Source organism: Trachurus japonicus, chromosome 4 (assembly GCF_045865225.1).
Source record: "Trachurus japonicus isolate A0001 chromosome 4, Traja_1.0".
Taxonomy (NCBI): Eukaryota; Metazoa; Chordata; class Actinopteri; order Carangiformes; family Carangidae; genus Trachurus; species Trachurus japonicus.
Window position 1 is genome coordinate 28,282,837 of NC_140910.1, and position 12,576 is coordinate 28,295,412.

Here is a 12,576-nt window from a genome sequence, read left to right on the forward strand (position 1 = left end):
GGAGTGTTGTTTGTTTGTCTGCTCTATCTACGTGGTTGTGTACATCTTTGTGTAGTGATGTCACTGGAGGGTTATTTAGCTGTAGCTGTTTGCGCCAGCTGTCCGGTCCGTAGCGTCATACTTGGCCCAGTTCTAAAACAAGTGTGTAACAAGTGGAGACCGATCAATTACTAGATTAAAATGGGGGTGAACTACACAAAGTAGCGTTTAGTTGACACCAACTTGTAACAGAAAACACAATATGTATATAATAGGAGTCCCAGTAAGTCACACAATATATTTGACCAGTCACTCAGATGGAAATAATGTTTTTAATGGTGTAAACTAGAGATAAAATTAACAGGCTCCTCTCAACAAACGAGTGTCAGTGAGAAAACTATTAGTTATCATCCATGTGCACATAATATAAACAGTATAACCAGGTAATAATAATAATCTCTGCAGGTAGGTCACATGTTACTTGTTATAAACTAAGCTGCGGTGTCTTTTGAATTTACTTTACTGTTTGCTGCACTACAGATGTTTCCTGCAACCGATTTCCACATGACGAAGCGCTTCTCTTCTTAAGACTTTCTCTCTGTTTGAACAGTCCAATATACTTAAGTGAAACAACAGTTTGAAACGCATTTGAAGGTCTTAGTTCAGGACTTTGACAAAGTAAAAGAAATATACTTATAGATATACGATAGACAGGACGTCAAGCACAAGAAGTAGTTAGCCCCATCAGCAGCTCGTTGTCGGGCTTTGCTATAATTAGTGTCAGAGGTGTAATGCTGAAACTATAATATAGCACAATAACTAACATCTACTGAACATGCAGAACCTGTAGTGATGAACCTGTTTGTGCACTGTGCACTTTCTGCAAGCAGACTATAGATGATTGATAGAGATTGACTGATGGTGTGTCAGTTATTGAAACTTAATTATTTAGAAGAACATGCTGCTAAGAACCCCAGTTGTTATTATTGAATGTAAAATTATCGAGTGGGGTTTGTTAAAATATCCTGTTGTTTTGTTTGGTGTCTTTTGGGTTAAACTGAAAACAACAAGCGCCACAGAGGGAATTAGACAGGCTACATTTTGTGTTTACTTCAAATACATACACACTTGTAAGACTTGTAAAAATTTTTCTTGAACATAAATTTCACCACACTGAAAAAAAAGTTTAAAAATAAAGTTAATTTCAGTGTAAATTTATACATCCCAAAATATAACATATTGTGATGGTTAAGATATTTGAAACTTGCACTTTCATGTCTTTAACATTGCAATTGTTTCTACCTTTTTAAATAATATTTCATGTTCCAAATATTTGTAGATGTAATATCTTTATTTTTGTCTATATGCATCAGTCAATGTGTGTGTGTATGTGTGTGTGCGTGTGTGTTTGACCTCACATCTACAACATGTGCTCTGTGTGCAGTGTGTGTATTCCTATGTATGGATATTCAGTTTGACCGACTTGAACACTGTACAGTTGGGGTGTGTTGGTTTTTCTACATGTGTGTGTGTGTGTGTGTGTGTGTGTGTGTAGCTGCAGAGTGGGTGGTGATGGTGGTGGTGGGGGTTTGGTTTGTGTAGACCACGGGTCATTAGTAGAGATCAAGACTCCCTAATGAGCACTGGGTCCTCCAGGGGCACCCAGGCGTCACACACTGCACTTCCCACGCCAAGCTCTCCCAGCCTGGGTAGTTCCTGGCTGCACACTGCCCCCTGCTGGAAACGCATTCACCAGCATCACATGAAATAAATAATCTCACTATTGACACAGTTCTTTTGCCATATTCAGTCACAGCTTGTCATTAATGTATAAATCATATCAATCATACTTTCCTACATGTAACTAACTGTGCATCTTTTCATCTTTGTTTATTTGTCTTCTGCCAGAGGCAAAATCCCCCAGAGTGACATGGAGATGACGTTTCCAGGAATGAGTGGAGACTTCACTAGTGAGAACTTCTCTGCCACCTGGTACCTCATAGAAAACCATGCAGGATCCAGGTACGCACTTTGTAAACCACTTATTTTCTTAAGTCACCATCCTTCATAAATAATAACAAACTAAGGCAAAGGGGAAAGGACAACATCTGTTTCTGACTGAAGCTGCCTGGAAAGAAGTATGCACCATACTTTCCTGGAAGTGTCAGCTTTTTTTTGTTCTCAACTGAGATCAACTAAGCAAGAGATAGAAGAGTCGGGAAAATACCAATGGATGTAAAGGCAAAACCTGAGGTTCAATTCCCTCTGGCCTGATCAGTTAATCAACAAAAAATGAATAAATTGCTGATTTTTCAAGCCTCCAGTTTCTTATATTTGAATAGGTTCATTTTTCTTCCATGATACTAAAGCAAATATGTTTTGGTTCTGTACTGTTGTTCAAGCAAAACAAGTAAATTGATTCAAGGTTTGATCAAAGGATTAACGGGTTAACTAATTAATCTAACAAAAGATTGATAGAATAATTGCTGTTTTCATCAATCAATCAATCAATCAATGAAATTTTATTTATGTAGCACCTTTCAAAGCAAATAAATGCCGTTCAAAGTGCTTTACATTTTGATTGAAAAAGTATATATATATATAAGAAGTGAAACAAGAAGAATGACATGGAGACTAATGCGTGGAGGTGACTGAATTGAAAAGAAAATGAGAGAACTCTCTGACTTTAATTTTGATTTATCCACACACTTGTCAGCTGGTCACTGTCAGAGCAGCGAGGTATGTAGACGAGGCCGCCTGCTGACCCAGGAGCCCTGACTCCAGTCGACTGTCATGTCAGGGCAGAGGAGAGTTATTTTGGACTCTCCTGGCTTCCTCTCCCCCTGCTTAGCCTCCCAGTAACCCAGACCCCAGGATCCAGCATGACCAGGGGCCTCTGTTTGGACCTCGCTGGGTGACTGTTTCTTCCTGCGGAGGAAACCTCACTCAAGACTCTTGACACAGACACACACACACACACACACACACATGCACTTACACTTGGCTACAGATGTGTGTGTCCAGCAATCATGTGTCTCCGCACAGACACACAGCGCACACAAGAGTTGTGTAGTTAATCATTCTCAGACAACAAAATTGTAGAATAATATTAGGGTGTCATACAGCTGAGATTTGTAGTTCTCTGGTTTTTGAATCATTTGTACGATCCAGTGTATTTGGGTTTTGGACCGTGCACAAAATAAGCTCTCTGAAATACTCACCTCGGCTCTTGGGGAAAAAAAAAACAAAAACGGAGTGTGCTGAAAAAGCAAAACTAATCATTAACGACTTGGAAATATTGTTTTTGTTGTTTCCTCAGTTTCGAGAATCTGAAGGCTGCAGCCATGAACCTGAAGAAACAGGCCACGAAGAAGAACGAGGGGAGTCTGGCCTACGTGAAAGGAGGCCTCAGCACGTTCTTTGAGGCCCAGGACGCTCTAGCAGGTGAGAGGGATTAACACATTTTTGTCTGCTGTGGAACCGCACCAAATGGTCTGCAATGAATACACAAACTTGCAAATCATCACTCTTCATCTCTGCTCAGAAAGGAACTCTTGATTTTCTTTTTTTTTTTTTGGAGAAAAGTAGGCATGTGTCTCGGGAATTTTTTTTTTTCTCTCTCTCCCCTCACTTGCGGTTTAGCAGCGGTTGATTAAAGAGGCTCATTTGGACGCCGTGTGAACACCCTCCACTTTGTACAACTGTTACACCAGCCAACCACAACACGGCTAATTCACCTTCATCAAAATGAGATCAGCTCTCACCTGTCACACACAGTTTCGCTTGAGTCTCCCTAGAGCCAGGAAGTGGACACACATATATACACACACACATACTCACACACTAAGCCTCTACTGCCAGAAAGATTTCAAGGTAGCAGAGACTGACTGCTGTCGCTCTGCCAGGTACCTCAAATCAATTGTTCGCCTCATCATTCATACTTTTGTCTGTTTACTCTCTGCTCCCGCCGTAGCCGCTCAGTTACTTCCGCTTACTATTTATACGTACACTTTTTCTGCCTCCATCATTATTATTATTGCTTTCCGTATGTTTGTGCCCCGATTGGGACAGAGGCAATGTTTTCATTGTTAGTGGCTGAATCTAAATAAACGGAGCAGCCCAACACAATGCAGGCCAGAGTATTAGGACTGATAGTGCTGATAACAGACCCAATATGACCAATGGGAACAATGCACAGTCATTCTCACGTTCAGACTGAGCGTGCCTACTGTGTGCCCACTGCCCCAATGGGAAATGTACAGTCTCCACACACGGAGGAAGCAGCGCACACCATGGGTGGACTCGAGTGACCTGTGAACCGAGGGCTGGTGGTGATGCTTTATGACCTGTGTGACAGGATGTAAGTAACTGCATGGGTCTGAATGTGAGACACAACCCTGATGATGAGACTCTCTGCTTTATGTATTAGACTTTGGGGAAGATTTTGAACATTTTAGATAGATGTGGCAATAAATATTTTTTAATTAAAGGAACAGTTCAACATTTTGGCAAGTTCGCCTATTGCCATAATCCCTATAGTCATAGCAGTAGGTTCATTACCTTTAATTATTGGTGCATGTTGTTTTGAGATCCGCGGGGCAGAGACGCAGAGAGCTGCTCAGCGAAAACAATGGAGGTGAACGGTACAGGTCCCCTGTCCCTCATCAAACTTGCGTCTCTGCCCCGCAGATCTCAAAACTCCTTTGACTATAGGGAATATGGCAATAGGAATAGGAATAGGAATGGAACTATCCCTTTAAATAACCAACGGACATAGTATTTTTAATTTCTGTTGTATCATTTCAACTTTAACCAGTGAATGAAGACTCTAGTGCAGTGTTTTTCAACCTTGGGGGCGAGACCCCATGTGAGGTCACTTGGAATTCAAATGGGGTCGCCTGAAATGGCTAGTAATTGATATTAAAAAATTACTGATAAAAATATTTTTTCAACTAATTATTATTCTTTTCATAATTATGATTAAAAACACCACACACAATCTTAAACAACTGTATTCTATACTTTCACTTTGTGAAATATAAATTGAGCATCTTGATTGACGGGGTCGCCAGAAATTTGTGATGTCAAAATGAGGTCACGAGCCAAAAAAGGTTAGGAACCACTGCTCTAGTGATTCTCAAAGATTTTCCTTTAGTCATAGCGATGATGTTTTTCAGTGTTGGTTAAAGTGGCCAGAGACATTAATGTCAACAGTGCTGTGTGTCTGTCTGCTCGATGTGTAAACAGGCAAATATTTGCCGCAACAACTTTATGAAAGCTACAAACGGTCACAAAATGTGACACTGCTTTATATAAATTGAATGACATCAGAGCAACAACTCACTTTGCCAGAGTTACTGTATGAATACATAAATGTCTATTCCCCAGATATCGTACACCTCCAGCTCATCAAATGCCAGTCCCCCCCCCGCCACCCAAAAAAAACACAGTCTTCTCATTACGGCACTGCTACATCCTCTCTTCACCAATTCTTGGCTCTTTGTCATAAAAAAAATGAAGTGGTGGCCCCAGGGTGGATAGCTCAAGTGGAGAGATATTCTGTATACTAGGTACGCTCAGCCAAACCGACATACCAGCTGGCACGCTGCTAACAGCCAGCCAGCTCCACGGCTCTGCTGTAGCTCACTCTGCCAGGTCCAGTAAGCACAGCTGTTTGAGCAACTGTGAATCCTTTCTTTGTCTCCTGGCAGTGTTTGGCATCTCGCTGTTGTTCCGAGTCAGTCCAAATGAACCACACCTGAGATGGAGCTGTGAAAATTTAAAAAGAAATTAACAGTGAGAGAGAAGAGAGAGAAAAAAGAGAAGACGAAGAAATTAACAGGGAGTGCTGTGTGTTTTCCTTGCTCTCAGTGTGCTGTGTTTGAGGTTGCTGTAGTGCTGCTCACAGACCTCTCAGTTCACCGGCAAGACGTTTTCGCCTCCTCTCTTGTTTATTTTCAGTTCTGCTCGCATGTGAGATTTTTACTGATGACTTTAATAGAAGTCTGGAGTTATTTTTTAATACAAGTGCACTGCTGCTGGCAAGGTGGAAACAAGGAGGAGAAGCCAAATCTGGAAAGAGAAATGAGGCGGATAGAAAATATTTAGAGCAAACAGCCGGACTCTGACTTTAATATCCGCAGGGTTTCTCTCCCTCCCTCTCTTTTTTCTTCTCCCCACTAATTGCCTCTTAATTGCTCTGTAGTAAAACTAACCATCCTCTTACAGAAATAGCAAAACAAAATCCCATGTCTTTCTTTTTAATGAACTATGAACTCTATGCTTAAGCACACAGTTTGGACTTTTACTTCCACAAATCACAAATCTTGTTAATTACAAGGCTGTTTGGGTTAGTTAGCTAATGTAGGCTTATGACAAATGGAGAAATGAGAGTGGAAGCTGCAGCTGGCAGCAGCATCCATACGTTTACATTTGTAATTTCAGTTTTCCCAACACGTTTATCAAAATAACACTGTAAATGTGTTTAGAAAATAGAGTCAAAGGAGCTGATCCTGACGCCTGGATCGGGTGATAATGACCTTTTTTAGCAGACATGTTATCGAACACATTGGCCAAACCACATGTAGTACAATTTCCATCAAATTAAGTTTTTTAATTTATAATACTTAAAGGGGAACTATGCAAGTCCGGTTGCTTTTCCTCTGTGTTGCTAACCCTCCACTTGGCCATGTGCATTTGTTTACAACGAAGCCAGCGAAAAATCAGTACATGGAGCGGTGGATAACTTTATATAAAACATACGATGTTACCACGTGTGTATTTGTGTAGTCTTAACTGTCATAAGCAAGAGATTACTGGTTTTCCGAGCGCGTTTGTGTCGAGGTGCACAGAGATGAGAGCTGGGACACCAGGGCGGCGGCCAAGTACTACACTGATGTTGCAAGGTTGGTTTTCTGCTGTGAGACGCCAGGTTGACGGCAGAGAGCCTCCGTTCTCACTTGTAACAAGTCACAAGTCATGTAGTTAACGATCACAATTACTCCTGAGCTTTTTAATTAAGGTAAAAATGTAGCATAGCCACTGGAAAATCCTGCTTACTGTAGTTCCTGTTGAAGTATCACAGTTATATCTGGACACATGTTAGGATGATGCTGGGAAAACAGACCTTTCCTATTGGAAAGATAAATTGTGTTGACTAATATCTATAGCCTGGGTGCTGGGATTAATAGCAGGAGCTTTGCTACATGTGCAGACTTAGTGACAAGAAAAAAAAGTCTATATATGCAAAAAAAAGAGAGAAAACTTGCACTTATAGAGGAGAGAGGACAGCCTGAGACATGAATAACAACTCTGACCGACACAGAAGTTTGTCAGTGTCACTCACACACGGTCTCGGGGTCAAAACAAGTCACAGGTTAGATCCTGCAGGTGTTCAATGTTTTTTGGTTTTTTTTTTACCTTTGTCAGTTGGCCTAGTTTCTGGGTGGGAGCAATAATGTGAAGCTAAATGTGCATTTAATCAGATAATATAGTAAGCACCCCCGTGTGTTCTGGAGTATTTTTGTTTTTTTTGCTGGTTTAAAAAAATGTCTTCATCATCTTCCGCCTCCCTCATGGGCAGAGGCATTTTGTTTGATACAGTGTTTTATGTTTGAATGTTTTTTTTTCCTCAGTGGTTGTGTAAACACTCTGTGTGAACCACCACAGACTGGTGAAAGATATGGAAGGTTTCTGGGCCATGGCGACTGTTTTAGTTGTGCAGCCCCTTCTCTCAGTGACATATTTGAGGAGACGGGAGACACTCCAGCTGATTGACGGACTGACAGTCTGTCTGTCTGTCTGTCTGTCTGTCGGTGGAGTCCAGTCCAGGGTTGTTTGCTGCTAAAATGTTGAAAATTCAGAGGTTTTTTCATTGTTGTGTGAAAAGGAAGTCTCCCAGTGACGCAGGAAACGGAACGGCTACCGTGGTCCAAAAATGCCAGATTCCCAGGGCCTATTCCCCGAGCCCCCCAGCCCCCAGCAGGAGTCAAAACATCTCCAGCTTTAGAATCCAGGGACACTGTATTTTTATTCTTATTCATTTTTTTTTCTCTCCTCCTCAATGGTTCCAGGAAGTGAAGCGGGAGCTGCGGCTCTTCCTCAGGTCCCGTCTGCGTGTGTTATCCGGACCCTGACCTGATGTTTAGGTTAGCTGTGACGTCATCGGCCCTTCACTGTGTGACAGACGCAGAGGACATACAGCTGGTTACAGGGCAATAGGGGGGAGGAGGGGTGGAGATGTGAAGCAGACCTGTAGTGTGTGTGTGTGTGTGTGTGTGTACTCTCTTGTATACACTCCCACGTCTACGTGCTTTTGTCCCAACCTGCATCTGGCTCTATTTTCTGCCGGCGGAGCGAGAGGTCCGCGAAAGGGCGAGCGACGTCTGCACTGATTAGGCAATGGCATGTTTGAACAGCGTGTTTTAGGAATACCTCGGTCTCTGCCTTGAGGCTTCTGTCTGTCAGAATGGACCCACATATTTATTTACAGAACACCCCCCCCCGCTTCACTTTTGCCTCCCGCTCCCTCTGCTGTGTCCAAAAGCTCTGCTAACAGCCTGTATTTGTAGTGGAGCAACCGTGGAAGAAGAAGAAGAAGAATAAAGGAAGGAAGGCAAGTGGAGAGAGGAGGAATGAGAGGAGGGGATCGCTATCCCTTCTTTTTTTTCATATTTCTGTCTCTTTGCTTCATTCTTGAGATGTCTGCCTGTTGCATATTTGAATCTGCCCACAAGTATGTACGAGAAGGTCTCCTAAACCTTCTCCACCTCTCCTCCACTTTGTCAATAAACCCACACTGCAGCTCTCACCACCCAGCTGCCCGCTGCTGCACACCATTTATTTATTCACCAGGGTAGCCGCTGCACCGCTCTCTCTCTCTCTCTCTCTCTCTCTGTTTTCTCCCCCCGTCGCTTTCCCCTCTTTTTTTGAAAATTCCCTCTCCCGCGTAAAAGCTCTTCATGCTAAGTGATGGATACAAGCCATAGGAGAGTCCCCCTCCTCCTCCTCCTCCTCCTCTGCAGGAGTCGTTTTTGGCGTACAGACCTCCAGCTCTGCGCTCCCAAATGTTATTTTTCAGATGGTTGAAACATTTTAGATTCACATTACCTCCAAGGTCAAAGGGTTCCAAATGTCCCAAGACCACAAAACTGTGCTATTAACTGCTCTGGTTAGGTGAATTGATCCGGTACAGTCACCGCTGAGACGCGGACAGGTCCCACTCCCTTCTGTTGCGTGGGAACAGGCACGAAGCAGGAGCGGGTTCAACAGCAGCATCTGTGGGCGGAGGGCCGGCCGGCCGGGGTTATCTCCCGTCTATCACCGGGGCTGGAGCCTGTTTATTGTTTTACCTTCGGTTCCTGAAATTGAAAATGTTCCTGTCTCCAGAGAGTTACATGTTGGTTACACTGCAGGACAGGGAACCTACAATTATTTTCAGTTTTTTTTGTTTGTTTTTCTTGTTCCCACATTTCTTACCAAGCGCTTCATTCATGCAAACACTTACTGTCCCTCTGATTTCATTTCATTGTTTTTTGTTTCTTTATCATATGAATTAATTACTGACTCTGTGTTGCAGCGATCCACCAGAGACTGGAGTCTGATGGGACAGAGAGAGTGGAGGGATCAATGACCCAGCGACTAGAGAAGATCCTCAACAGTAAGCACCCTGTTTTTAATCCAACTTCAGAAGACACGGCGATCAAATTCAGTTCAAATTTCCCCCACATTTATGTTTAACATATAAATGTTCATTTAAATGTGTCATTTCACACATGGTCTGTGAATTCTGTCTCACGCTGGTTGGAGAAGTCAAATAGTTTTTCAGTCTTTTCCAGCAGAGACAATCAACATCATTCAATATAGAAAAGATAATATTTATCTAAACTAATGGTATAATTAGCAAAGTAAGTATTTGTATAGCACATCAAAGCACGTCAAACACAGAGGCCGTTCAGTGGGCTTCACGGAAATAAAAGAAGAATAAAATAGACGTAAAAAGCACAAGAGGAAAACATGTATACTAACTAATTAGAGTTTAAAGGCAGAGTTTATCACAAGTAAATTGGTTTGGTGCTGAAATACAGAATGGGCTGATATGTTTTCATGAAGGTTTACATTGATTTTATTCATTTTTACATCTCTGAATCTTTCAGTTCATAAATTCAAACCTCACAGATCCATTCACTTCACATCATCTGATCTGTATTTTCTTAATTATCTTCTTGGCATATGTCAATTTTCCACAAGATTTTTTCTCATTAATCTTTGTTACATATCTTTTAAAAATATATTCTAATGTGTATTTTTCCACATTGGGGATATTGCTTTGTGTAATTTAGATGTGATGACTCATTCCTTTTTGTGCTTTTTCTACCCCCTGTATTTCACTGTATATTGTTATTTGTATGTACCCTGTTTTTGATTTGAAGCAGGTTTAGATAAAAGTCGAACTCTGAGAGCAAAAGAAGTCAAAGGGAAGAATACAGGGGAAAATATAACTTCATTGCATTCAGCACTCGTCACACGCTGATATTTTCCATGCAGACCAAACACATGTAACTGTGTGTACACTGAGTCACCTTTGTGGGTCTTGGTCTCTGCAGCGAGCAGATCCCTCAGCAGATCCCACGTTCCCACCCTCTCATCTCCTACTTGATAATGTGACTGCGCTAATGGAGGGTCAATAAGCAGGTCCTTTTCCCGGGGTCTAGAGTAAATATGCCTCCCAGCCGGACGTAGCTTTCATCCTCACAACCTCAAACTCAAGGTCCCACAGCCTCAACGGGGCCGGGGCCACTGTTCACTCCCCTACTACACCCCACCCCCCAAAAAAAAGAAAAAACCCAACGCGTCAAACACACCGCACCAATCACCAAATCACAAAACAGGAATGTCAGCTTCATGGCAACTCAGATTGGTGAGTGAAGAATGTGAAATATTCCTCTGCTGTTTCCCCTTCAGGGATTTTGTTTTTTAGCAGGGGGGGGGGGGGTTGTTTTGATTAGACAAACTTGGGCTTTTCTATGTGACGGCACATCCGAGGCCACCCACGAAGCCGGCTAGTTGTGCAAAGGTTCCACTGAGCCGTCTGATGAAGAGATAGCTGTCACTTTCTCCTTAGCCTCCTCGGCCTCCGCTCCGGGCTCGCCTCTCCGTCGGATCATACTCGGAGCAGGAGGAAAACCAGAGGTCGACAAAAGGAGGGAAATGTGGTGTCTGCATTTATTTTTGTAGTATCCCAGTTTCTCGTTTTTTTGTGCCCCGGTTCTTTCTTTCGCTCTCACTCACTCTTCCTCTCTCCGTCTCTCTCTCTCTCGTAGGAGCGAGCGATACCGCAGACACTCTTTTCCAGGAGGTCTTGGGGCGGAAAGACAAAGCCGACTCCACACGCAACGCGCTCAACGTGCTGCAGCGCTTCAAGTTCCTCTTCAACCTGCCACTCAACATTGAGCGCAATATCCAAAAGGTAGAATAACACAAACCAAGTCCGTATAAAAAAAAACTGACACAAAGCTCATTTAATATGTAAATATCAACCACCTGCTTCACACAGAATGAATTCAACTCCATGTTTTCATTCAGAGCAGCTTCAGTCCAACTGTGTGTAACGAGATATTAGATCTTTCATCCAGAGAGGAAAGCTCCCATCGCTCTGAGTGATGGAGGTTGTAAAAATCTTTTCTACAGTCCGCACTCGAGGGACTTCCCTGATCACACAGTGTTTAGATCAGATTATTTGCGATGCCATTGTGTTCACCCTGGTGTTAATGAGACAACTCCTGAGTTAATTTACTTGTCATAACAGGACATTGTTGTCTAAAAAATATGACAACAGAGAAATAATGCGTTCACTGTACAGACCACCAAGTCCTTGGCCTTAATATTCCTTGGTTATTGTAAAAACAAGCAATCATGAAACCTAATGGCTCCCAGGAGAAACTTCCCATGCAATTACAAACCCAGCCCCCATGCGTAACCTCACCTCACTCCACTTAACTTAATTTTATTGTCATTTTGTGGTAAACTGCTCTTTTAGCAGCCATTAAAAACACAACAGAAGATACACGGTGCATAAATACATGAACACATACAGTATACATGTAAACACAACCCAAACCATTAAAAAATAAATAAACCAATGACCTGGCTACCACCGCTCAACAAATACAGAAACCCAATACATTGAGTTTAATAGTTTTTATATCCGATGCTGGTTACACAGACTTTAAAAGGTGGCAATGCTGCACCAGTTTTCCAAACCTCTTGTTATGTAGATGTTTTTGTTTAAACAGAGGTGTTGATTAAAACTGATCGTTGAGGCTGTAGATTTTCATATTACCGTATGTCCATATCTGTCAATGGAAGTAAACTTAAACTTATAAATATTTTCCTGACCAGTTTTTACATGTTGACAGTTATTGTCATGATTTTAAGGCAATGCACATTCAATATTTTCATTCACACATTCATATATTTTTTGGAACATGTAGTTTCCTAATGGTCCTGTATTTTGCACCTGTCCTGTGTTTGATTTAATTTAAATGTTGAGCTTTAAGAGGATACATTTGTGGTTTAAAGAACCAACAACTATCTCAG

At 42.1% G+C, this 12,576-nt stretch overlaps 1 protein-coding gene across 1 annotated transcript in view; it reads left to right on the forward strand.

Moving 5' to 3' along the window:
* The window catches only part of exoc2 (exocyst complex component 2), a 48,932-nt gene that overhangs the window by 14,357 nt on the left and 21,999 nt on the right, over positions 1-12,576 (forward strand). The window contains exons 5-8 of the mRNA XM_085775084.1: positions 1,888-2,001; positions 3,299-3,423; positions 9,557-9,637; positions 11,301-11,446. Coding sequence (XP_085631210.1) covers positions 1,888-2,001; positions 3,299-3,423; positions 9,557-9,637; positions 11,301-11,446 — 466 coding nt within the window. The remainder of the gene's footprint in view (positions 1-1,887; positions 2,002-3,298; positions 3,424-9,556; positions 9,638-11,300; positions 11,447-12,576) is intronic.